Below are 27,646 nucleotides of genomic sequence, written 5' to 3' on the forward strand. Positions count from 1 at the left end.
CGACCTCGATTATCGAGGTTGTCAATATGATTTTCCAAGGTCCGGACTCGCTGCTCGAGAGTCCGGACTTGATCCACGGCCGATTGAGCGGTTGTCTCCGAGGTCGCGGCCTTTAGCTCCGCCCCTCCGACTCGGCTTTGAATTTCTTCAATTTCACGGTCGTGCTTCTGCAGCGCGGCCGAGAGCGACTCCCAACGATTTCTGGATTCGACGATAAAGGCATCGATCTTCGAGTCAAGCTTGGAAAGCATTTCTGCAAGACTTGCTACTGTAGGTAAGTTCCTCGGGGCGGCTGTGGACGCCTCTGCTGCAGCTGTAGAGTGTGGGGGAGGGGTTCCTGCTTGCTGAGAGCCTCGGGCTCCTTTCCCTTTAGTCATTTTAACTTAGGATAAAGTTGCTTAAATGTAGCTTAAATGTAATATTAAACCACTAATTCAGTTACTAAACTATTATAAATGATTTATAAATGATTTGGTGAGCTTGGTAGGGGGTAGGTGACCCACTGTGCCCAAGTCTTGGGAGGAGCACTATAGACTCAGTCTTACTGGGTCGCCGCCATCTTGGATCCCCCATTGTGCCTTTATTTAAGAAGGCTGCAAGGAGGAGCCGAGGAAATACAGGCCAAAAACTCTGATGTTAGTGGTGGGTAAATTGTTGGAGGAGAATCTGAGAGACAGGATTTATTAGCATTTGGAGAGGCAAGAACTGATTAAGGATAGTCGGCATGGCTTTTGTGTGGGAAATTGTATCTCACAAACATGATTAAATTTTTTAAAGGATGTGACCAAGAAGCTAGTTCAGGGAAAAGTGGTGGACATTGCCTACATGGATTTAAGTAAGGCCTATGACAAGGTTCCGCATGGTACACTGGTTAGTAAATTTAGATTACATGGGATTGAAGGAGAGCTTGCCAATTGAATACAAAAGTGGTTTGACGGTAAGAAACAGAGTGTGATGGTGAAGATTGTTTTTCAGACTAGAGGCCTGTAACCAGTGGTGTTCCATAGGGATTGGTACTAGGTCCACTATTGCTTGTCATTTATATAAATAATTTGGATGAGAATATAGGAACCATAAGTTTGCAGGTGAAACCAAAATTGATGGTACAGCTTACAAAGGGATCTTAATCAATTGGATCAATGGGCCAAGGAGTGGCAGATGGAGTTTAATTTAGATAACTGTAAGGTGTCACATTTGGTAAGGGCAGGAATTACTCAGTTAATGGTAGGGCTCTGGGGTGCGTTGTTAAATAGAGGGACCGACAGGTTCAGGTACATAGTTCATTGAATGTTGCGACAGAGTGGTTAAGAAGGCATTTGGCACCCTTGCATTCATTACTTAGACTGTTGAGTGTAGGAGTTGGGACGTCATGTTGTAGTTGTACAGGACATTGGTGAAGCCACTTTTGGAGTATTTTGTACAGTTCTGGTCACCCTGCTACAAGAAGGATATTATTAAATTGGAGTGGGTACAGGAAAGCTTTACCAGGACTGGAGATTTTAAATTATAAGGGGAGGCTGGGTAAGCTGGGACTCCTTTCAGTGGAGTGTAGGAGATTGAGAGGTAACCTTATTGAGGTTTATAAAATCATGAGGGGCGTAGATAAGGTGAATAGCAAAGGTCTTTTCCCTAGAGTAGGGAAGTTCAAAACTAGAGAGCATAATTTTAAGGTGAGAGAGGAAAAATTTAAAAGGGACCAGAGGGGCAAATTTTTCACTCAGAAGATTGTTCATGTATGGAATGAATTTCAAGAGGAAGTGGTGGATGCAGGTGCAGTCACAACATTTAAAAGATATTTGGACAGATACATAGGAAAGGCTATAATAGACAAGGGCCAAACACTTTTGCAATTCTGGTCTCCTTCCTATCGGAAGGATGTTGTGAAACTTGAAAGAATTCAGAAAAGATTTACAAGTATGTTGCCAGGGTTGGAGGATTTGAGCTATAGGGAGGAGTTGAATAGGTTAAGGCTTTTTTCCCTGGAGCGTCGGAGGCTGAGGTGTGACCTGATAGAGGTTTGTAAAATCATGAAGAGCATGAATAGGATAAATAGACAAAATCTTTTCCTTGGGGTAAGGGAGTCCAGAATTAGAGGGCATAGGTTTAGGGTGAGAGGGGAAAGATATAAAAGAGACCTAAGGGGCAACGTTTTCATACAGAGTGTGGTATGTGTATCAATGAGCTGCCTGAGGAAGTGGTGGAGGCTTGTACAATTGCAACATTTAAAAGGCATCTGGATGGGTATATGTATAGCAAGGGTTTGGAGGGATATGGGCTGGGAGCTGGCAGGTGGGACTAGATTGGTTTGGGATATTCGGTTGGCATGAACACGTTGGACTGAGGGGTCTGTTTCTGTGCTGTATATCTCTGTGACTCTCTAAGGCAAATGGGACTAGTATACTTTGGTCGACATGGACGAGTTGGACTAAAAGATCTGTTTCCGTGCTGTATGACTCAATGTCTGTTTGAGCTGGCTCATTTGTCTCGGAGTATGGTCCTTGCTTTGGGCTGTGTAGGGATTGAGATCCCAGATTCAAATCCCAGATGAGCCTTTGGGAGTTTTTGGGTCTATACTCATTGGAGTTTAAAAGAATGAGAGGCAACCTTATTGAAACAAGCTAGACTTTTAGGGCATTTGACTGGGTAGATGCGGAAAGGTTGTAGAAGAGTCTAATCTAGATGGCTTAATCTCAGGATAAGGGATCACCCATTTAAAACTGTTATGAGGAGGAATTTCTTCCCTCAGCAGGTAGTGAACCTGTCAAATACTTTACTGCAAAGTGCTGTAGATGCTATGATATTCAAGGCTGAGGTAGACAGACTTTTAATCAGTAGGCCAATCAAGGATTATGGGGGTAAAGCAGAAAAGTAGAGTTGAGGATTTTTAAATCAGCCATGATCTCATTGAATGGCAGAGCAGATTCAGAAGGTTGAATGGCCTACCATATGGTCTTTTCATATTATAATTACTGTCTTTGAATCTACATTAGCCAAAATTTGTGATGAGTACATCAGAGAGCCGCCAAACATCAGTAAAATGGAGCGAGGGACACAATATCATGTTAAAGAAAAGTAGTGGCAATGCTAGAGATCTGAAATAAAACAGGAAGTGCTGGAAAATCTCAGCAAGTTTCTTTGGAACCTCAAAACGCTAATTCTGTATTTCTGAAGATGCTGCCAGACCTGCTGAGATTCTCTAGCATTTACTATTTTTATGACACTGTGTCGTGGCTTGATTGGATTAAAGTTAATTGATTTATCAAGTGCTGAATATTATCTTATCCTGCAAAGTATTGTGCTCATTAGGATTTCTGTTGAAGGACAGTCATAGAAAACAGATTCAGGACCTTCCATCATTATCATTGCACATGAGTAGAAAGCTGGGAGATGCTTTTTTTGTCCTTAATCTCCATTTGTATCTTCCCGTAAGATGTTATTAAGCACCAGTCATATCCACCAGGTGTTCACTAAATAGATGTTACAGATCTCTGCTTGATCTTCTTTTGACACAGTAAAGTTCAAATAACAAAATGAAAAATCATATGTTTGTATGAATTTCCTGTCAATCTATTGTATTATAATCTGCTGTCAACATTTACAATGCTGTTGTAAAGTTGCTGCATTCGCACCATTCTGTCAATTTTGAGGCTGTGCCAATTTTGTGTCTTCCAACTTCTCAACCTCGACTGCAAAGAAACTCCTGGGCTCCAATCAGCTCTGTTACCCTGCTTACAAAGTTTGCTATTTATTCATTGTCACCTTTCTGAATGAGATGTTAGACTGGGCCATCTCTCAGATGATGTAAAAGATCCCATGGCACTATTTTAAAGAAGAGAAAGCAAGGTCTCCTTGGTGTCCTGGCCTATAATTCTGTCTAAGTAGGTGACCCCTTATTTTCAAGTAGTGACCCCTAATTTTAGATTTTCTCTAACTCTAAACTTTTTCAAACCAACCTTGTCAAGCCCCTCAGGAACTTGTATGTTTCAGTCTTGTCACCTCTTACTCTTATAAATTCCAATGGAAAGAAGCCAAGCCTGGCCAACCTTTCCTCATAAGACAGTGCACCTAAGACTAGGTAATAGTCTAGTAAACATTCTTAGAACTGCTTCCAACTCACTCACATTCTTCCTTAGGTTAAGAAGCCAATGCTCTGTACAGCAGACGTGGTCTCAACAATGCCAAGTATAACTGAAGTATTACCTCTCTACTCTTCAGTCTTCTCACAATAAATTATAATATTCTATCGGGTTTCCTCTTTACTTGCTGTGTCTGTGTCCGAACAGTAACAATTCAGCTGAAAACCTAGTTCCCTCTGTATAGAGCTCTACAATCGCTCACCTTTTCGATAATATGCTTCCTTTTTATTTTTCCTGCCAAAATAGACAATTTCTCCTTTTTCCATTTTATGCTCCATTTGGCAGATCTTTTGCTCACTCACTTAACCGACATATGTCTCTTTATAGTTTCCTTATCTCCTATTCACATCCTACTTTCCTACCAATCTCTCTGTCATCAGCAACCACACCATCAGTTCATTCATCTGAATAATTAATATACATTGTGTGGAAGTTGAGGGCCCTATACTGACTCCTGTGACATGTCACTTGTTGTATCTTGCTAACCAAAACATTACCTACTTTGCCTTCTGTCTCTTTCTTGTTAGTTAGCCAATTTTCCCAAGCTAATTGGCACCTCCATTCAATAAACCTCATTTTCCATTCTAATCTTAGATGCCATACCTTATGAACAATCTTCTGGAAATCCAAATACAGCACTTTCACTGTATCGATAAAACATGTTATATCTTCAAACAGCTCTTTTAATTTCGCTAAGCATGATATTCCTTTTACAAAACCATTTTGACTCAGCCTGAATTTTTCTAAGTCCCTGTTGCAATGTCCTTAATAATATCTTCTAACATCTTCTCTATATCAGATATTAAGCTAATGGGCCTATAGTTCCCTGATTTTTGTCTCCTTCCCTTTTTGAATAAGGAAGTTACATTTGCTATTTTCCAATCTAATGGCAGCTTCCTTGAAACTGGGGAATTTTGGAAAATGGAAGCCCTTCAGAATCCAGGTACACTTGTCAGCCTTCAGTTCCAACAATTTGCTCAGTATCACTTCCCTTATGATTGTTGTTTTCTTGAGTTCTACCCTTATGTCCATTTTCTGATTTACAACTATTTCTGCAATGTTGTTTGTATCCAATGTAGTGAAGACTGATACAAAGTATCTGTTCAATTTATCTACTCTCTTATTATTTTGTATTATTAATTTTCCAGACTTACTTTGCATGGGGCTAATTTTTTTTCTTAACTCTTTCTTTTTAAATATCTGTGAAAATGCTTAATATCTGTTAGTTAAATTTCTAGCTACCTTTCTCCTTGTTAATATTTTAGTAATTCTCTGCTGTTCTTTATAGTCTGCTCTATATCCTTGTGTAATTATATGCTTCTTCTTTAAATTTGTTAATACCTTCAACTCTTTTAGTTAGCCACATATTCACAGATAATAGGACCCTTTTCCTGAAATTTTCCTTTTCATTGGAATTTACTTATTCCATGTAATCTGAAATATCCCTTCAATTGTCTGCCACTGCACCTCTATTGACCTGTACTTTAATCTAATTTTCCAGTTCACTTTAGCTGGTTCTGTTCTCATGCCCTCATAATTGCCCTTACTTAAATTTAAAATAGTTGTCTTCAACTCACTTGTCTCTCCCTCAGCTGAAAATGGAACAGTAGCAAACAAAAATCCAAGGGAACCTTTTCCCTTTAATTCCTGTCTGTGCAGCAAGTAATTCACCTCACTTCACCTCACTGAACATGCTGAATAATTTGAATTAAGTGAGACTTGTGCTTCACTAACCCAGCAGTGTATCTCTGCAGTCAACTTTATGGATTGAATATAGCATTGTTTTCTGTTGATGACTCAGAAAGATCATCCAGTCAGTTGGTGAGCCAGATATACCTTGTTCAATTCCCTGTCTGTGTTAAACTAAGATGAGGCAAAATGATTCAACACAGTATTACTGAGTTAAGAGTGGAGTGTCAGCCAGGGTTCTTATAGCTGGAACCCTACTGAGTAGCATAAGGCAAGCATTAGATCACATTTTTCTGAGATGTCTCCATAGTCAAGTAGCCTGATGACATTTAGTGCCTTAGCTCACATAATTTTAAAAACAGGTCAATTTGATTGAGGAACCATAGGATATCCTGGAACAGTACTCTGGCAATGAGTTAATGTGGGTCATAGAGAAAAGAAAGAGATAAATCAATCTTTAGTATTAACCTAGAAAGGGTGCTGTGTTTGACACATTATGTACTATCTATTTTATTCTTTCTATCTCCATTTTGTTTCTTTCTTTTCTTGACTATCTGTTTTTCTCCCTTCCTAGTCTTTTTCCAATCTCTCACTATCAATCTCTCTATTGGTCTCTGTTGCTCTTTCTTTCTTTCTCTCTCTCTCTCTGTCTCTATCTCTCTCTCTCTAAAAATGTCTCTTCCCTGCCCCCATCTGTATGTCTTTCACTTTCTCCATTCCTTTGCTGGTCTGTCTGACTCTTTTTCTCTCCCCCTATTCTTTTCTCTTTACCAATCACTCTCCAAATTATCACTAATTTGAAAAAGTAAAAAGAGATACTGATTTCTGCCTTTTTCTTGACATCATTGACTGCTTGCTTTAATCAGGCACTGCCAGCACCAGGCACCTTTGTCAGCAACATATTTAGACAATGAACAACAGTCATATGGGCACCCCAACCACTACCGCTTGTAACACTCCTACCACTTCAGGAAACCAGATCCTAGGACCTTATAATCTCTGTGGTTCTGTTGCATAATAGAATGAAAAACAAAATATGGCAGATCTCTAAAGGTCCTGACAAAAGGCTATTGAACTGAAACATTATTCCTACCTTCCTGTCTCCATAGATTGTGCCAGACCTACTGAGTGTTCCTAATATTTTTTGCTTTTAATTTAATTACATGTTTGTTTTATTGGAACAGGCATCAGGGAATCTCTCTGCTCACTGATTACTAATTTAAATAGCTTTCCTTTATATATCTCAGGAGTGTCCAAGCTTCATGACCTTTGTGTACTGCTTAGCTGTGTGACTACAGAGACTCAGCCGATGTTCCCATTAATTTGCCATGTATCACAAGCTGTGACTGCAGGCAATTTGTGTACAGCAAGATTCCATAAACTGCAATGATAATGACCAGGTATCTATTTTAAGTGTTGGTTGAAGATTAAATTTAGGATTTGCCCATCAATAAGATAAATCACCAGGCTCAGAATTTCAAACCAGCAAATACAAATAAAACATATCATTGAAAATAGAAACAGAGTTGTCTGGGTTATTAAGGCTCAGGGTTGCAGACTCGATGCCCTAGACTATCAGAACTCAGGACCCATCATGCCTTCACAAACTATATTGCATTGATTTATCCTGCTGTCAGAAATTAGTCTTTGTTCTAACGATCTCTTTTGAGCATTTCTATATTTAGTTTGAACTCACTCACAATTTTTATTGTCCACAGTGCTGGGAGTATGGAATTCCTCTCTGTCGGGAGCTGGCCAGTCAATACGAAGCCTTCTACGATTACCACAGTCTCAGCTGGATCCGGGTATATAATGCAAAGCCATTCATCATACCACTTCCTTACGAACAAAATTAATTTAAATCAAGTCTTTATTCATATCGGACATTTGAAATTGATAGTCTGAGAAAATATATGCAGTTTCCATCAAAAGTACACAGAGTAATGTTGTCACAAGGACATTTAAAAGTAGCATTATGTGTTATGCTGACAGCACACCTTTTCAAAATTTGATATACGGTGCACAAAATATGCTGTTGGTAGGCAGTCCTGTGCAGACTCTTGGGCAGTTTCCCATTGGACAAAGGCAAAATATTTTATTGAAGTCACAGTTTTGAGAGACAGGCACCCAGCAGAGAGGATTGTCCTTCTAAAGGAGCCAGACACAACTTCCAATGTGGTTGTTCCTGTTATTACACTGACTGACATGGAACTAAACCCAACATACAGAAAAATCTCAAATTCAATCTTCTACCTGCCTTGATTCAGTGAGCTTCAACACCATGAGCTTCCAAAGCTCTACCAATGATCTAAACCTTTCTATGAGAGAACACTAGAAATTTACACTCCTATAAATCAAGGCTGTGACAGTGGAATCAAGAACTGTTCGATTAAGTGTATTAGTCAATTATTGTTCCTGCACAAGGCACCATTGCCTGAAACCCGAAAACTGCTTTTTCATGAGAAAATGCCAGATTTCTGTCATCCTTTGTGTGACAATATACCTTTTGAAAATATCTCTGTACAGCCTACTCTAATTTTAAGGTTATTCTTAATTCTGGATTCTTCCCAGAGAAATTAGTTTCTCTTAATCTACCTTATTAACCCTTTAAACATCTCATAGGTCACCCTTTAATGTTCCTACTAAAATATAAGCTTACTCTGTGCAACCATTTTAGATTGAAATTTGACAGGTTCTGATTTTTTTATTTTATCTCTCCACCTCTAAACCAGCAGTACTGGGGTCAACCCCATTGTTTCAGCCATTATTCTCAGCAGCATTCATTTACTCAATGCACAAGGGACTAGACTATTCCCTCATCAATAGATCAACCCCACACAGATCAAGAGATGGGCAACTTGAATGTAATATAATTTAACATGAAATTATTAATACAGCTGTAGCCCCTACAAATACCCATACTGGCATCAGAGGCATATTCAAGGCAAAAGTGGGTACTGCAGATGCTGGAGGTTAGAGTCAAGATTCAGGTTGCCTGCCACTTGCATTCGCTGTAACATTGATTTGTGAGTGGAATTGTTTTTTCATGGAAATAAAAGCAGCCAGTTGAAAATGCTGTTTTCATTCCAAAGGAAGAATGCTTTTAAGCAGTGATTCTAAAATCCTGCTTTCCCAGGAATATTTTTACTCAGAAATAGCCACAATTCTCTTACCTGCACTCTCTGTGTGCAGCCTGGTAGGTTCACACCTTTATAATGGCATGGAAACAGTCTGTATAATATCTTTTTTATAAGTAAATGAAGTGCCCACTGTGTACCTTGGACCGAAAGATTCGAGGCTTTCACCATGTGGACAAGGAAAGGGAAAGTCATCCAGGCTTCTTGTACCTGGACAATATTGTATTATATTGGAACTAATAGATTTTTGTGAGGTAAGAATATCATTATGACTTCAGCTGACATTACTACTGGACAAGTAGGATCCCAGAATGCAATCTGGCTTGACAGAGCGTGTATTATTTTTTCTTCAATTAACGTGGCAGTCTCTTACTGAAACATAAGACTATAAATGTGTTTTACCAATAAAATAGAAGTTTATTACACAAGAGAAATAAAAATAATACAAAAGCTTTCTTGAAAGTTTGAAAATTTTCAAAACTCACAACAAAACAAAATCCCAAATAAAATTAGCAAGTGCTAGAAAAACTCAGCAGGTCTGGCAGTATCTGTGGAGGGAGAAACATTGATCATGCTTCAAGTTCAGCATGATTCTTCATTAGAACTGAAAGCAGCTGGAAATTCCCAACAATATCACTTTACAATTACTCAAACATCTGAGAAATTAATTCACTATTAGATCTGTAGGCTTTACATGACTTTTCTTTCTCAGTTCTTGCCCTGTGAGCTGCAAGGTTTTCTTTTTCTTTTGACCAGTCATACTTCCTAATAAAGAGCTTATACTTCCTCAGCCCTTTAATAATTTGCAAAATTCCAACCAAACACTTCCAATCTAAACCCCCACAATAAAAACAAACTTTCATTAATACTTCGTCATCAGCTCTCTGATTCAACTTCATGTTTCTGGAAAAATTGACTTAGTTAATTATTAAACCCTTTCTCAAGAAAAAGACAAAGAACAAAGTACATTACAGCACAGGAAAAGGCCCTTCGGCTCCCCCAAGCCTGCACTGATCCACATCCTCTATCTAAATCTGCAGCCTATTTTCTAAACATCTGTGTCCCGTTGCTCCATGCCCACTCATGTATCTGTCTCGATACATCCTAAATTACACTATCCTTCCCGCCCCTACCACTCTGCTGGCAATACATTCCTGGCACCCATCACCCTCTGCGTGAAGAATTTTCCACATATATCTCCTCTTAACCTTTCCCCTCTCACTTTGAACTCATGACCCCTAGTAATTGAGTCCTCCACTCTGGGAAAATGTTTCTTGCTATCCACCCTGTCTACACCTCTCATGATTTTGTAGGCCTCAATCAGGTTCCCCATAAACTCCTTCTTTCCAGTGACAATGATCCTAACTTACTCAACTTCTCCTCATAGCTCGCACCCTCCATACCAGGCAACATCCTGGTGAACCTCCTCTGCACCCTCTCCAAAGCATCCACATCCTTTTGATAATTTGGCGACCTGAACTGTATTCCAAACGTGGTTGAATCAAAATCTTATACAACTGTAACATGACCTACCAACTCTTGTACTCAGTACCCCATCCGATGAAGGAAAGCATGCTGTATGCCTTCTTGACCACTCACTGACCTGCATCGCCACCTTCAGGGAACAATGGACCGGAACACCCAGATGTCTCTATACATCAATTTTCCCCAGGACTTTTCCATTTAGTGTATTGTTCGCTCTTGAATTGCATCTTCCAAACTGCATCACCTCGCATTTGTCCGGAATGAATTCCATCTGCCATTTCTCTGCCCAACTCTCCAATCTATCTATATTCTGCTACATCCTCGTAGTCCAGGAACTCTACACCGCCCGATTCTACCTCCTTCCCAAGATCCACAAGCCTGACCATCCTGGCCAACCCATTGTCTCAGCATGCTCCTGCCCCACTGAGGAACTCCCCACATACATTCGAGACACCACCCACACCCTCCACCTCCTCCAAGACTTCCGTTTCCCTGGCCCCCAATGCTTCAACTTCACTATGGACATCCAATCCCTCTACACCTCCATCCGCCATGACCAGGGCCTCCAAGCCCTCCGTTTCTTCCTCTCCCAATGTCCACTGACACACTCATTTGTTTGCCTGAACTGGTCCTCACCCTTAACAATTTCTCCTTCAAATCCTCCCACTCTCTCAAGACCAAAGGGGCAGCCATGAGCACCAGCTATGTCTGTCTCTTTGTTGGCTACGTAGAACAGTCCATCTTCCATAGTTACACCAGCACCACTCCCCACCTCTTCCTCCGCTACAATGATGACTGCATCGGCGTCACCTTGTGTTCCCGCAAGGAGGTTGAGCAGTTCATTAACTTCACCAACACATTCCACCCCACCCTTAAATTCACCTGGACTATCTCTGACACCTCCCTCCCCTTCCTGAACCTCTCCATCTCCATCAATGGCGACTGACTTGACACTGATATTTTTAACAAACCCACCGACTCCCACAGCTACCTGGATTACACCTCTTCCTACTCTACCTCCTGCAAAAATGCTATCCCATATTCCCAATTCATCCGCCTCCGCCATATCTGTTCCCAGGAGGACCAGTTCCACCACAGAACACACCAGATGGCCTCCTTCTTTAGAGACCGCAATTTCCCTTCCCACATGGTTGAAGATGCCCTCCAACGCATCTCATTCACATCCAGCACCTCCTTCCTCAAACTCCACCCCTCCAACTATAACAAGGACAGAACCTCCCTGGTCCTCACCTTCCACCCTACCAACCTTCACATAAACCACATCATCAGCCGACATTTCCGCCACCTCCAAAGGAACCCCACCACCAGGGATATATTTCCCTTCCTACCCCTTTCCACAAAGACCGTTCCTTCCATGACTACCTTGTCAGGTCCCCTCCACCCCCCCGCTCCCCCCACCCCCCGGCAACTTCCCCTGCCACCGCCAGAATTGCAAAACCTACATCTCCGGGACACCCACACCAATCAACTACACCGCCCCACGGCCCAACATTTCAACTCCCCCTCCCACTCTGCCGAGGACATGGGGGTCCTGGGCCTCCTTCACCGCCGCTCCCTCACCACCCGACGCCTGGGAGGAAGAACACCTCATCTTTCACCTCGGAACACTTCAACCCCAAGACATCAATGTGGACTTCACCGGTTTCCTCATTTCCCCTCCTCTCACCTTACCTCAGTTCCAGCCTTCCAGCTCAGCATCGCCCTCATGACCTGTCCTACCAATCTCCCTTCCCACCTATCCGCTCCACCCTCCCCTCTGACCTATCACCTTCATCTCCACCCCCATCCACCTATTGTTCACTTTGCTACCTTCTCCCCAGCCCCACCCCCTCCCATTTAGCTCTCCACCCTAGAGGCTCCCTGCCTTCAGTCCTGCTGAAGGGCTTTTGACCAAAACATCGATTTTCCTGCTCCTCGGACCAGCTGTGCTGTCTGACCAGCTGTGCTTTTCCAGCACCACTCTAATCTAGACTCTGATTTCCAGCATCTGCAGTCCTCATTTTTGCCTGCATTCTCTGACAGTCCCCTTCACAATCTGCTCGTCCACTGATTTTAGTGTCATCTGCAAACGTGCTAATGAGGCACCTGACACCTTCCTCCAAATCGTTTATATATATCACAAACAACAGTAGTCCCAGCACGAATCCCTGTGGGACACCACTGGTCAGAGTTCTCCATTTTGAGAAGCTCCCTTCCACTTCTACCCTCTGTCTCCTGTTGCCCGACCAATTCTCTATCCATCTAGCTAGAATACGGTGGACCTCATGCAACTTCACCTTCTTCATCAGCCTACCACAGGGAGCCTTATCAAATGCCTTACTCAAGTCCATATATATGACATCTACATCCCTTCCCTCATCAAACAACTTTGTCACCTCTTCAAAGAATTCTGTTAGGTTTTAGACCAACACTCTATAGACCAACACCTATGAGCTACTAGTTGGCAATCTAAATTCTTAAACAAAAGATGAATACATATAAATCACATCCCTTTAATAATGATGTCTCGGTAAATCCACGAAGCACAGGCTCAGTGCTTACCGTTGTTCTGTGTGGAGTACAAACAAGGCTAGAATCATGCTTAGTTGTGATGCCCATGAGCATTGATCCACCACATGAAAACTACTGTCTAAATTCAACATTGACCATCTGCCTGAGGAGGTTGAAGGACTGCCAGTGCCTACAGAACTGAGTCAATGCCCAAAGTAAAGGACAGTCAAATTTTGACTGAACTTATATAAATAGAATGCACTTTATTCAAGCCATCTTACTTTCAGTGTTTGCAGTGTTCTAGAATTGGGTCATAACCGCTAGTTTTTCTTCATTAACAGAAAATGGAAGCTGCATATTACGACAATATATTGGAGCACCAGCGTCTGGAACCAGAATTCTTTAGGGTTGGATTTTATGGTAGAAAGTTTCCATTTTACCTACGTGTGAGTACAATCCTATTTGTTAATTTTCATGCCAGTGGACATTTTCAAAGGTGTATTCTTTTTTCAAAATATTGAAATGTCCTGAAAGATCACTGGGAAGTACAGATAAATGAAGTTGTTTGGATCCTTGTAGCTCAGCCTTCTAGGCATAAGCTATAATATTCCTTCCTCTCTCGTCACATCCATGCCTCTTAAGTATGAGCCTATGTTTATTTGATCATCCAAATATTATTTTTCCTGTACTTCCAAAATAAACCTCAACAATACAAGTCACGGTGCTTCAAAAGGTGAGTGAAGCTTGAGTCTGGACTCTTAACAATAAATTGTGAGAGTTAGTTTGGTTGCACAGATGCAGAAAAGCTTGACTTTGCTTGAATTATAGCTCTATAAAATTATAAAACTTTTTTTCTGTAATCTCTTTTGCCAATGACTTAATGTTTATTTTCACAATGGTAAAATGAGTTGAAAGCCTCAGTTATTGATACTTTAGTGGTCTATTCAATTGGCTTATTTATATGGTTTTAGGAACACTCATTCTGTTTGTCAAAAACTAATAAATGGGTTGTTTTTTCTAAGCAGTTTCACACATGCCATTGTAGCTGTAGGTGTATTCTTTCTATACGTAGTATATTTTGGCAAGTGGTCAAAGAGGTTATAAGGGCTGTTGAAATGGATGGGAGGCATGAGTTGGGATTGATTTAGCATGAGGGTTTTAGGGCGCCATGAGGAACTGAAGTTGGAATGAGTTGGCATTGAGGCTGAAAGGGGTCGTGGGGGTGGGAGGGTGCAGGCAAAGCAGGGGTAAAATGTTTTTATACTTGCCTTTCATAAGGTCCCTGAATCCAAACTGTGGTTCACAACTCCTCAGGAATATGTGACCCACAATTTGCAGAAAAGATATTTATATCCCAGGAGAAAAATGGTAAGATTGAAGAATCCAATCCCCACATTCCCAGCCACATCAGGAATATAGGGTGTGAACTTGCCATTACCACCTTTATATTGTGAGAGCACAAATTGGTGGATGAATAGGGTTGGGAAATCTGGAATTGGATCCCAGTGACCATTTTCAAATGGCTCTGGTGTCCTTCTGACTGCATAAATTCAGCAAGGTTTCACTGTACGAAATCCAGTTTCCATCCTTAGTGCGTCAAAATCCCATCCTGTCCTTCACTAAAGAAGAATTATGTCAAAAAAGTGCTGATCCTAATGGTGTAACCAGAGCTTTGTGCCAAACGTAGTCTCAAGATTTTTCCCATTTCCAACATGATTATAATTACAAATGAAAGTGGCAGCGAAGGACACAGGAAATGTGTGGAACCTCACAGGAGAAGAAGCTATTCAGCAGAGAAACCTGAAAGTATCTAAAAATCCTGCAGCCACAGGCAGACTGTAAAAGAGCCTTCAGAAAGGTGCTGCATCATCATCACGACTTTTCTACACAATTCAAATACTATTAACATAAAACTAGAGAGCCCACGTGTCAAGGGTATTTTTCAAAATTAAATCCCATTCGTAAATATTTCACATTACATTCACTTTATTCATATGTACATCATCATTATTTATTGAGACTGTTTAGTCAGAGAACTGAATGTACTGACACATATCAATTGTTACAGGGCAATCAGGGACATTCCTCATTGCGAAAAAATAACGTTCGTACATAATGTTCATTCTAGATCATTCTTGGTGGGGATAATTGAAATGTGGTGAACTCAAAGTCTGCAAGGACTCTGCCATCCGACACTGAGATGGACACACATTTGGACAGCACTGATACTAATCTTGAGGCTTCTACTTATTTTTACCCTTGACTTGCTCCACCATCTACCCTTATCTCTACATTCCAGGCCCTTACCATTTCACTCTTCCATGCCCTCAACTCCATAGAACATAGAACAATACAGCGCAGAACAGGCCCTTCAGCCCTCGATGTTGCGCCGACCTGTGAACTATTCTAAGCTCATCTCCCTACACTATCCCATCATCATCCATGTGCTTATCCAAGGATTGTTTAAATCTCCCTAATGTGGCTGAGTTAACCACATTGGCAGGCAGAGCATTCCATGCCATTACCATTCTCTGAGTAAAGAACCTGCCACTGACATCTGTCTTAAATCTATTACCCCTCAATTTGTAGTTATGCCCCCTTGTACAAACTGACATCATCATCCTAGGAAACAGACTTTCACTGTCTACCCTATCTAATCCTCTGATCATCTTGTTTGTCTCTATCAAATCCTCTCTTAGCCTTCTTCTTTCCAATGAGAACAGACCCAAGTCTTGCAGCCTTTCTTCATAAGAGCTTCCCTGCAGACCAGGCAACATCCTGGTAAATTTCCTCTGCACCTTTTCCAATGCTTCCACATCCTTCCTGTAATGAGGTGACCAGAACCATACACAATATTCCAAGTGCAGCCGCACTTGCATTTTGTATAGTTGCAGCATGACATTGCGGCTCCAGAACTCAATGCCTCTACCAATGAAACTTAACACACCTTATGCCTTCTTAACAGTACTATCAACCTGGGTGGCAACTTTCAGGGATCTAGGTACATGGACTCCAAGATCCCTCTGCACATCCACAATACCAAGAATCTTTCCATTTACCCAGTACTCTGCCTCCCTGTTATTCTTCCCAAAGTGAATCATCTCACATTTAGCTGCATTGAACTCGATTTGCCACCTCTCAGCCCAATTCTGCAGTTTATTCAAGTCCCCCTGCAACCTATAACATTCTTCACACTGTTAACTACTCCACCGACTTTAGTGTCATCTGCAAACTTACTCTCCCATCCACCTGTGCCTGCGTTAAGTCATTTATTAAAATGACAAACAGAAGTGGTCCCAAAACAGATCCTTCTGGCTCACCACTAGTAACCATACTCCAGGCTGAATATTCTCCATCAACCACCACTCGCTGCCTTCTTTCAGAAAGCCAGTTTCTAATCCAAACTGCTAAATCACTCTCAATTCCATGCCTCTGCATTTTCTCCAATTGCCTACCATGTGGAACCTTATCAAAGGTTTTCTAAAGTCCATGTACACCACGTCAACTGCCCTACCTTATCTTTATGCTTGGTCACCTTCTCAAAAAACTCAATGAGGTTTGTGAGACACGACTTGCCCTTGATGAAACTATGTTGACTATCTGAAATCAAATTGTTGCTTGCTTGATGATTATAAATCCTATCTCTTATAATCCTTTCCAAAACCTTTTCTACAACAGAAGCAAGGCTCACTGGTCTATAATTACCTGGGTCATTTCTATTGCCCTTCTTGAACAAGGGCACAACATTTTCAATCCTCCAGTCCTCTGGTACTAAACCTGAAGACAATAACGACTCAAATATCAAAGCCAAAGGCTCCACTATCTCCTCCCTAGCTTTCCAGAGAATCCTCGGATAAATCCCATCCAGCCCAGGAAACTTGTCTACTTTCATTCCTTCTAGAATTGATAACACCTCTTTGTAATTAACCTCAATCCTTTCTAGTCTAATATCTCGTATCTCATTCTTCTCCCCTATAACATTCTGCTTTTCCTGAGTGAAAACCAATGAGAAATGTTCATTTAGCACCTCTCCAATCTCCACAGGGTCCACACAACTTCCCACTTCTGTCTTTGACTAGCCCTGTTCCTACCCAAGTCATCCTTTTATTCTTTACATACCAATAGAAAGCTTTAGAGTTATCCTTTATTCTACCTGCTAAAGACTGCTCATGTCCTCTCTTTGCTCTTCTTAACTCTCTCATTAAATCCTTCCTAGCTCCATCGCCTCATCTGAACCATTTTGTCTCATCAACACATATGTCTCCTTCTTCCGCTTAACAAGAGATGCAATTTCTGTAGTAAACCATGGTTCCCTTACTTGATCACTTCCTGCCTGCCTGACAGGGACATACCTATCAAGGACACACAATATCTGTTCCTTAAACCAGCTCCACATTTCAATTGTCCCCATTCCCTGCATTGTGATACCCCATTCTATGCATTCTTATTCTTGCATAGTTGCATTATAATTGCCCTTGCCCCATCGATAACTCTTGTCCTGTGGCATGTACCTATCCCTTTCCATTGCTAAACTAAACATAACTGAATTATGGTTACTCTCTCCAAAGTGCTCACCTACAACTAAATCAAACATCTGGTCTGGTTCATTACCAAGCACCAGATCCAGTGTGGCCTCCCCTCTTGTTGACCCTTCAACATAATGTGTCAGGAAACCCTCCTGCACACATTGGACAAAACTGATGCATCTGGTGTACTAGAATTAAAGCATTTCCAGTCAATGTTGGGGAAGTTAAAGTCCCCCATAATGACCACCCTGTTTCTTTCACTCCTACCCAGAATCGTTTTGCCAATCCTCTCCTCCACTTCTCTGGAACTCTGCAGAGGTCTATAAAAAAAACTCCAAACAGTGTGACCTCTCCTCCTGTTTCTAACCTGAGCCCATACTACCTCAGTAGACGAATCCTTGTCAAAAGTTCTTTCAGTCACCATCATAATATCCTTGACTAACATGATCACACCTCCCCTTCTTTTACCGCCTTGCATGTTCTTAATGAAAGATCTAAACCCTGGAACCTGCAGCATCCATTCCTCACCCTACTCTATCCATGTCTGTGAAATGGGCACAACATTGAAGTCCCAGGTACCTATCCATGCTGCAAGCTCATCTACCTTATTTCGGATACTACTGGCGTTGACGTAGACACACTCCAAACCAGCTTGCTGTCTGCTAGCGCATTTCTGTGACCATGAAATTCTGTCCATGTCCTCCCTACTCTTATCCTCCTGTGCACTGCAACTACACTTCAGATTTCCATTCCACTGCTGAGGTAGTTTAAACCCACCCAATAGGACCAGCAAATGTCCCACCCAGGATGTCAGTACTCCTCTGGTTCAAGTGAAGACCATCCTGTTTGTAGAGGTCCCACCTTCTCCAGAATGAGCCCCAGTTATTCAAGTACCTGAAACCCTCTCTGCAGCACCATCCCCGCAACCACATGTTCAGCTGATAACAACTCTGTTTGTTCTAGCTCTTAGTTTCCACCCTAGGTCCCTGAAATCCTGCCTCACATCCCTATCCCTCTTTCTACCTATGTTGTTGGTACCTACCTGGACCATGACTTGGGGCTGGTCACCTTCTTCTTTCAGGATCCCAAAGATACGATCTGAGACATCACAGACCCTGGCACCTGGGAGGCAACACACCAACCGTGATCTCGTTCGTTCCCAACAAACCTATCTGACCCTCTATTGAGTCCCCAATGACTAAAACTCTCCTCCTTTCCCTCCTTCCCTTCTGTGCAACAGGGACAGGCTCTGGACAGAGACCTGGACCCCACTGCATACCCCTGGTAAGTACCCAACAATATCCAAAATGGTATACATGTTTTTCAGGGGAACGTCCACAGGGGATCCCTCCACTGACTGTCTTTTCCCCCTTCAAACAGTCACCCAGCTTTCTTCATGCCTAGGAGTAAATGCTTCCCTGTAGCTCTTATCTATTACACCCTCTGCCTCCCGAATGATCTGAAGTTCATCCAGTTCCTGCTCCAGTTCCCTAACACAGTCTTAGAGGAGCGAGAGTTGGGTGCACTTCCTGCAGATGTACTTGGATGGGATACTAATGGCGTCCCTCACCTCATACACCATGTAGGAGAAACATTCCTCTCCCTGCACTGCCATCCCTGATAGTCCCCTTATCAAAAAGTAAAAAAATAGCTTACCTGATGTGCCTCTGGTGTTTAAGGTTAGAGGAGATGGTTGGGTGGAAGGCACTACAAAGGTAGGGTCTCTGGTTGAGAAAACACTCACTCATATAGCTGGACAGAAATAAAAAAGTCTCTCCTTTCCCAGAATCCTTTGCTCCCTGATGTCAAATATAAAATGTTTTTCCACCTTCCATTTTCCACTGGATCTCTTTTCTATTTTTCCATGCCTTGACCTCACTCTATATCATCCTCTGTCCCGAACACCACTCTCACCCCTTTTCAGTTTTGAGCCTCCATGCACATATATTCTCCTGCTTCCCTTGTGCCAGCAAGTTAGACAGGAAAACTGCTGACATTACATGCAACCACACAAACAAACATAAACCCAATGACAAGATTTTCATATGCCACTAACTTTAAGGGTGGATGTAATATTTAGAAGTTTTATGCTAATGGGTTCATAGAATACAAACATATTACTTAGCATGAACCTGTTACAGGCAGAGTGAGCCATTGTGTACCACAAACATGTGACTGACTTTATCTCTTCCATTCACAAATTGACATTTCACAACACACCTGATTTTGTCAAACCATCACATTTCACACTTTTGCATATATTGGTGGGCGGCACGGGTGGCACAGTGGTTAGCACTGCTGTCTCACAGCGCCTGAGACCCGGGTTCAATTCCCGCCTCAGGCGACTGACTGTGTGGAGTTTGCACGTTCTCCCCGTGTCTGCGTGGGTTTCCTCCGGGTGCTCCGGTTTCCTCCCACAGTCCAAAAGATGTGCAGGATCAGGTGAATTGGCCATGCTAAATTGCCCGTAGTGTTAGGTAAGGGGTAAATGTAGGGGTATGGGTGGGTTTCGCTTCGGCGGGTCGGTGTGGACTTGTTGGGCCGAAGGGCCTGTTTCCACACTGTAATCTAATCTAATCTAATCTAATATTACAATCCTTTCTATAAAATCGTATACCTGCCCTTTCCTCCCTGAATAACCATTTCCTCTGTGACCTTGTATGAACTCACTCCCCTTCCATCGCGGGCATCTTCCTAACTCCTTTGTACTTTTGATCGTTGCTTTATACAGCTGCAACATTTCTTCTAATCTCCCAATGTCACTTTCCTCTCTGAGAGTTAGGAATTTCTTGCTTTGCCCTTTTCCTCTAATCCTCTCCATCCTCCTGTTTCCCTTGTGTTCAACATCTCACTTTTTCTTTCCACATCAGTATTCCCAGTTATCTTACTGCATGTGGGGATTTTTAAAAAAATGATAGTTTATTCATAAAATATGGGCCGCACAGTGGCTCAGTGGTTAGCACTGCTGCCTTACAACGCTAGGGTCTCGGGTTCGATTCCAGACTCGGGCGACTGTCTGTGTGAAGTTTGCACATTCTCCTTGTGTCTGTGTAGGTTTCCTTCGGGTGCTCTGGTTTCCTCCCACATCCAAAGGTATGCAGGTTAAGTGAATTGGCAGTGCTAAATTGCCCATAGTGTTCAGGGATGTGTAGGTTAGGTGCATTAGTCAGGGGTAAACATAGGGTAGGGGGAATGGGTCTGGGTGGGTTACTCTTTGGAGGGCCAGTGTGGACTTGTTGGGCTGAAGGGCCTGTAAGGATTCTATATCCTAAAATGTGCAGAAATACAATACATAACAATTCAGGTTTGACATTAAGTGTAACACAGTTCAATTTCTTTAGATACTATAAATGGCATTCTGAAATGCCTCATTGCATCTCTAATGAAAAGTTATATTTACAGCATAAATTCTGTGCCAGATATTTTTGGTGCATACGTGAAGTTCTGCATGGATTACAACCCTCAAGGTAGCATGGGAAGAGAGTATTAAGCTATGACCTTTGTCCATCAAGCTTTTGCAGTGCTGCGCCAAGTTTTATTGTGTTCTTCAGGAAGATAGTGAAGAAAGAGATCAATCTGAGACTGGTACAATTGAGAATAGAGGCGAGTCAAACAGTCAGGCCAGACAGGGACAAGATAGGACTAATAAATTAAACTGCATTTATTTCAATGCAAGGGGCCTAACAGGGAAGGCAGATGAACTCAGGGCATGGTTAGGAACATGGGACTAGGATATCATAGCAATTACAGAAACATGGCTCAGGGATGGGCAGAACTGGCAGTTCCAGGATACAAATGCTACAGGAAGGATAGAAAGGGAGGCAAGAGAGGAGGGGGAGTGGCGTTTTTGATAAGGGATAGCAATACAGCTGTGCTGAGGGAGGATATTCCTGGAAATACATCCTGGGAAGTTATATGGGTGGAACTGAGAAATAAGAAAGGGATGATCACCGTATTATAGACCCCCTAATAGTCAGAGGGAAATTGAGAAACAAACTTGTAAGGAGACCTCAGCTATCTGTAATAATAATAGGGTAGTTATAGTAGGGGATTTTAACTTTCCAAACACAGACTGGGACTGCCATAGTGTAGATGGAGAGGAATTTGTTAAGTGTGTACAAGACAATTTTCTGATTCAGCATTTGGGTGTACTACTAGAGAAGGTGCAAAACCGGACCTATTCTTGAGAAATAAGGCAGGGCAGGTGACTGAGGTGTCAGTGGGAGAGCACTTTGGGGCCAGCGACCATAATTCTATTAGATTTAAAATACTGATGGAAAAGGTTAGACCAGATCAATAAGTTGAAGTTCTAAATTGGAGAAAGGCCAATTTTGATGGTATTAGGCAAGAACTTTCGAAAGCTGATTGGGGCAGATGTCTGCAGGTAAAGGGACTGCTGGAAAATGGGAAGCCTTCAGAAATTAGATAACGAGATTGCAGAGAAAGCATATTCCTGTTAGTGTGAACGGAAAGGCTGGTAGGTATAGGGAATGCTGGATGATTAAAGAAATTGAGGGTTTGGTTAAGAAAAAGAAGGAAGCATATGTAAGGTATAGACAGGATAGATCAAGTGAATCCTTAGAAGAGTATAAAGGAAGTAGGAGTATACTTAAGAGAGAAATCAGGAGAGCAAAAAGGGGACATGAGATAGTTTTGGCAAATAGAGTTAAGGAGAATCCAAAGGGTTTTTACAAATGCATTAAGGACAAAAGGGTAACTATGGAGAGAATAGGGCTCCTCAAAGATCAGCAAGGTGGCCTTTGTGTGGAGTCGCAGAAAATGGGGGAGATACAAAATGAGTATTTTGCATCAGTATTTATCGTGGCAAGGGATATGGAAGATATAGAAAGTAGCGAAATATATGGTGACACCTTGCAAAATGTCCAGATTACAGAGGAGGAAGTGCTGTATGTTTTGAAATGCATAAAGATGGATAAATCCCCAGGACCTGATCAGATGTACCTAGAACTCTGTGGGAAGCTAGAGAAGTGATTGCTGGGCCTCTTGCTGAGATATTTGTATCATCAATAGTCACAGGTGAGGTGCCAGAAGACTGGAGGTTGGCTAACATGGTGCCACTGTTTAAGAAGGGTAGTAAGGACAAGCTAGGGAGCTATAGACCAGTGAGCCTGATGTCGGTGGTGGGCAAGTTGTTGGAAGGAATCCTGAGGGACAGGATGTACATATATTTGGAAAGGCAAGGGCTGATTAAGGATAGTCAACATGGCTTTGTGCATGGAAACTCATGTATCACAAACTTGATTGAGTTTTTTGAAGAAGTAACAAAGAGGATTGATGAGGGTAGAGAGGTAGATGTAATCTATATGGACTTCAGTAAGGCGTTCGACAAGGTTCCCCATGGGAGACTGGTTAGCAAGATTAGATCTCATGGAATACAGGGAGAACTAGCCATTTGGATACAGAACTGGCTCAAAGGTAGAAGACAGAGGGTGGTGGTGGAGGGTTGTTTTTCAGACTGGAGGTCTGTGACCAGTGGAGTGCCAGAAGGATCAGTGCTGGGTCTTCTGCTTTTTGTCATTTACATAAATGATTTGGATGCGAGCATAAGAGGTACAGTTAGTAGGTTTGCAGATGACACCAAAATTGGAGGTGTAGTGAACAGCGAAGAAGGTGACCTGAGATTGCAACAGGATATTGATCAGATGGGCTAATGGGCCGAGAAGTGGCAGATGGAGTTTAATTCAGCTAAATGTGAGGTGCTGCATTTTGGGAAAGCAAATCTTGGCAGGACTTATACACTTAATGGTAAGGGCCTAGAGAGTGTTGCTGAACAAAGAGACCTTGGAGTGCAGGTTCATAGCTCCTTGAAAGTGGAGTCGCAGGTAGATAGGATAGTGAAGAAGGTTTTTAGTATGCTTACTTTTATTGGTCAGAGTATTGAGTACAGGAGTTGGGAGGTAATGTTGCGGCTGTACATGACATTGGTAAGACCACTGTTGGAATATTGCGTGCAATTCTGGTCTCCTTCCTTTTGGAAAGAAGTTGTGAAACTTGAAAGGGTTCAGAAAAGATTTACAAGAATGTTGCCAGGGTTAGAGGATTTGAGCTATGGGGAGAGGCTGAACAGGCTGGGGCTGTTTTCCCTGGAGGGCTGTTTTCCCTGGAGCGTCAGTGGCTGAGGGGTGACCTTATAGAGGTTTACAAAATTATGAGGGGCATGGATAGGATAAATAGACAAAAATCTTTTCCTTGGGGTGGGAGAGTCCAGAACTAGAGGGCATAGGTTTAGGGTGAGGGGAGAAAGATATAAAAGAGATCTATGGGGCAACCTTTTCACACAGAGGGTGGTATGTGTATGGAATGAGCTGCCAGACGAAGTGGTGGAAGCTGGTACAACTGCAATATTTAAGAAGCATTTGGATGGGTATACAAATTGGAAGGGTTTGAAGGGATATGGGCTGGGTGCTGGCAGGTGGGACTAGATTGGATTGGGATATCTGGTCGGCTTGGAAGGGTTGGACCAAAGCATCTGTTTCCATGCTGTACATCTCTATGACTCTATACTTCCCCTCCACTACCCTTGTATTGGCTGGTTCTTCTTTATGTATATACCTAAATAAATTTTGAATCAATCTGTTTGAATGTGTTGTGATACACTTCCATGGCTATTACATTCCGATGTGCGACTTGAGTCCAGATCTTCTATCCCAGAAGTAGGACATTGTGCCACAAGACCACATTATACACACGTAAGTACAATTAACTAATCAGTACCCAACATCTTTTTACCTTATTACCTTCGACTGTTAGGTATTTAACATGCGGCAGATTGATGCTAACATTTATTACTCGGAGATGCCGGTGTTGGACTGGGGTGTACAAAGTTAAAAATCACACAACACCGGGTTATAGTCCAACAGGTTTAATTGGAAGCACACTAGCTTTCGGAGCGAGGCTCCTTCATCAGGTGTGTGTGTGTGCACGCGCGTAGCCAAGTACACATATATTTCTGTGTTATTTGATTAGATTAGATTACTTACAGTGTGGAAACAGACCCTTCGGCCCAACACCAACACTCTGAAGAGTAACTCACCTAACACTACGGGGAATTTAGCATGGCTAATTCACCTAACCTGCCCGTTTTTGGACTGTGGGTGGAAACCGGAGCACCCGGAGGAAACCCACACAGACATGGGGAGAATGTGCAAACTCAACACAAACAGTTGTCTGAGTTGGGAATTGAACCTGGGTCTCTGGCGCTGTGAGGCAACAGTGCTAACCACTGTGCCATTGTGCCGCCCAATATTGTTACATGTATGTGTGCTTGTATGTACTGAATATACCTCTGTGTCTTTATGTGCTCTTTTATGAATGTACTGAATGTGTTATGCATGCTGTGTGCTATGTTTCTGTGTGTATGTGCGCATATATGTTTTGAACACCTGCTGAACTTGCTTGTGTTTAAGCAAAATGCTAGTCATAGCCCTTGTGGTTAGAATGCCATCCAGTGGTCTATATGGTTTGTACAGTGAAGGCTTGTCAAGACCAAAATGGCAGGTATTACTTCAAATAATGTTGAACCAAATAACTCACTTGGAACTGTGCACAGAATCAGGTGGACATGTCCAGATGAAGACATTCAAATTGACTTCCCCAATGAATTCTCAAAAAGTGAATATCACATTATGGGGTGAAATTTATATTACGTTCTGAAGTAATAATTTTCTGGGCATTCTATGTGAAAGCATGATGGTACATCCTATATTTTGTTTTTTGCAATAATAATAAAAAATTTACAATGGACAGATTTTATGCAGCACACGGAAATATTAGATGTGCTGTTGAGTACTATTTTTATGCTCTCAGCTGTTGTTTTGTTGCCCTTGGAAACATTGTTTTTAGTATTGATGCATTTGTGACACATATTAATTTTATTTAACGACAGACACTTAACTATAGAATGTTTTCATAAGATATAAATTCTGAGCACCTGTCTGGGTAGCACACTACATTCATAGATTTATATTTCAATTCCAAAATCTGGGAAAGGTCCATCCCAGACAGATTTCATCATTGTTTGCATGGCCGGCAAGATTCTTTCTTGACAATATGGAGAGTCCTGTTCCACATTCTTCAGGGGATACACAAACCTTATAATTCAGTAGAGCACTGAATTACAGATATAAGGAATAGAAGTGTGGCATTCTAGATTGTTTGAAGAACTAATCTCAGGCTGGCAATGTTGGTAGAATTTTGGGAGAGTTTAGAGGAGTTTTACTCTGCATCTAACTCTTCAGTACCTGTCCTGGGGGTTTTCAATGGGGACACTAAAGGAAGCTTTACTCGATGTCGAACCCTGTGATGTATCTGCTGTTGGTTTGATGTGGATACTGTAGAGGTGCTTTACTCTGTATCTAGTCCATCTAGTATATAATTTTGGATGTGCTCAGAGTTGTCACTGGATACCAAAAGTAAAGACAGACATTACTTTTAAAGGGACTCCAAATAGATTTCTCTAGTATATGTTCAATGTGCTCACAAACTGTTGTTATATTTTCAAAATCTGCTATTTTCTGAATCTCCACTGTTGGAATTCACTTGTCATATTTAGCAGTGGTCCTCAAACTTGTGATCATTTTTAATAACTTTGCTGTTGGTATGGGTTTTTTTTTCTGCCATACTGTCAGATGTCGAGCCCCTTGGTTTCTGTTGTGGTGTTGGGTGTGTTAACCCAATCCCTCATTATTTATTGGTATTTATCCCTCAGTAATATCTGTAAAATAGATTATCTAGTAATTATCACAATATTGTATTTACACTATTCCTGTGCACATCTTGTTGCTGTAGTTTCCAAAACACAACAGTGGCTATACTTAACAAATCCATTGGCTATAAAGTCCTTGTTCTGAGTTCCTGTGGCCACTGAGAGGGGCCACAGAAATACAAAATCCTTTTCAACCTCATGGCTCACTCCAAACTTACAGCAGTTGCACTTTATTTTTGATTTATACCCATATATGAAAATACTTAAAATTATTCAAGTAAGGTGATACTAAGCCACATGAGCCCAAGTTAAATCCCCAGTTATTGGTGATTATATTACCTCAAATGGGTGGTGAGTGGAGCACGACAGTTGGCTTCAGCCTCTAATCGCCATTCTTTTTTCACCCACCAAGCATACATATAAGTTACAAAGAGAAACCAGTTACTAGATCAGATATCAGTTCATAGGAACAGGAGTGGACCTTTCCAGCTCTCAAGTTTGTACCACCATTCAGTTATATCAAAGCTGATCTGTGACCTAACTCCATGTGCCTGTCTTTGGCCCATATCCTATAACATCTTTGCTTAACGGAAGGTTATCTATCTCAGAATTAAAATTAACAACTGATCCTGCGTCCATTGCCATTTGCGGAAGAGAGTTCCAAATCTCTACCACAGTTTGTGTTTAGAAGTACTTTGTAATATCTCTCCTGAATAGTCTGGATCTAATTGTCAGACTAAGCCCCCTAGTTCTAGAATCCACCATCAGTGGAAATTGTTTATCTTTATTGACCCTGCCTTTTCCTGTTAATATCTTTGATCAGATCACCTGTTACCCTTATATATTCTAGAGAAAACAGGCCTAATTTGTGTAATCTCTCCTCATAACAACCCCTTATATCCAGGTATTATTCTTGTAAACCTAGGTTGTCCTCCCTCCAAGGCTGATATATCCTTCGTAAGGTGTGATGCACAGGTCTGCTCTCAGTACTCTAAGTGAGGTCCAACCAAGGTTTTGTGTAACTGGAGCATACCCTCAGCATTCTTGTATTCCAGTCCTCTATTTATAAAGGCAAGCATTCCATTAGCTTGCTTTATTATTTTCTGCACCTATTCATGACATTTTAAAGATCTTTGCACTCCCAAGTCTGTTTGGACATCTGCTGTATTTAACTTCATAACACCTAGAAAGTACCCTTTATCAATCCAAGATGAATAATCTCACAAAGCACAGAACCTTCCACAGAGAAATAAAGATAAGAGGAGGCAAGAGGAAGAAGAAAATTAAGTTTGTAGCAGTATTTGAGGAACTTATTCATATGCTTCTATTCATCCTAGTTATAAGTTGTCTTTCTGGTTAAAACCAGTGTTAATCAGAACACCAGCAAATACAAGCAAGAAATCCATCATCAGAATGTGTCCAGCTCCTTGTCCTGTA

General features: G+C 41.7%; 1 protein-coding gene across 4 annotated transcripts in view; it reads left to right on the forward strand.

The window, feature by feature from the left end:
- Nucleotides 1-27,646, forward strand: part of dock3 (dedicator of cytokinesis 3) — a 918,089-nt gene that overhangs the window by 803,286 nt on the left and 87,157 nt on the right. For all 4 annotated transcript variants that reach the window (XM_043708484.1, XM_043708482.1, XM_043708483.1 and 1 more), the window contains 2 exons: nt 7,544-7,630; nt 13,300-13,404. In XM_043708484.1, the coding sequence (XP_043564419.1) occupies nt 7,544-7,630; nt 13,300-13,404 (192 nt within the window). The remainder of the gene's footprint in view (nt 1-7,543; nt 7,631-13,299; nt 13,405-27,646) is intronic.

Source organism: Chiloscyllium plagiosum, chromosome 18 (assembly GCF_004010195.1).
Source record: "Chiloscyllium plagiosum isolate BGI_BamShark_2017 chromosome 18, ASM401019v2, whole genome shotgun sequence".
NCBI lineage: Eukaryota > Metazoa > Chordata > Chondrichthyes > Orectolobiformes > Hemiscylliidae > Chiloscyllium > Chiloscyllium plagiosum.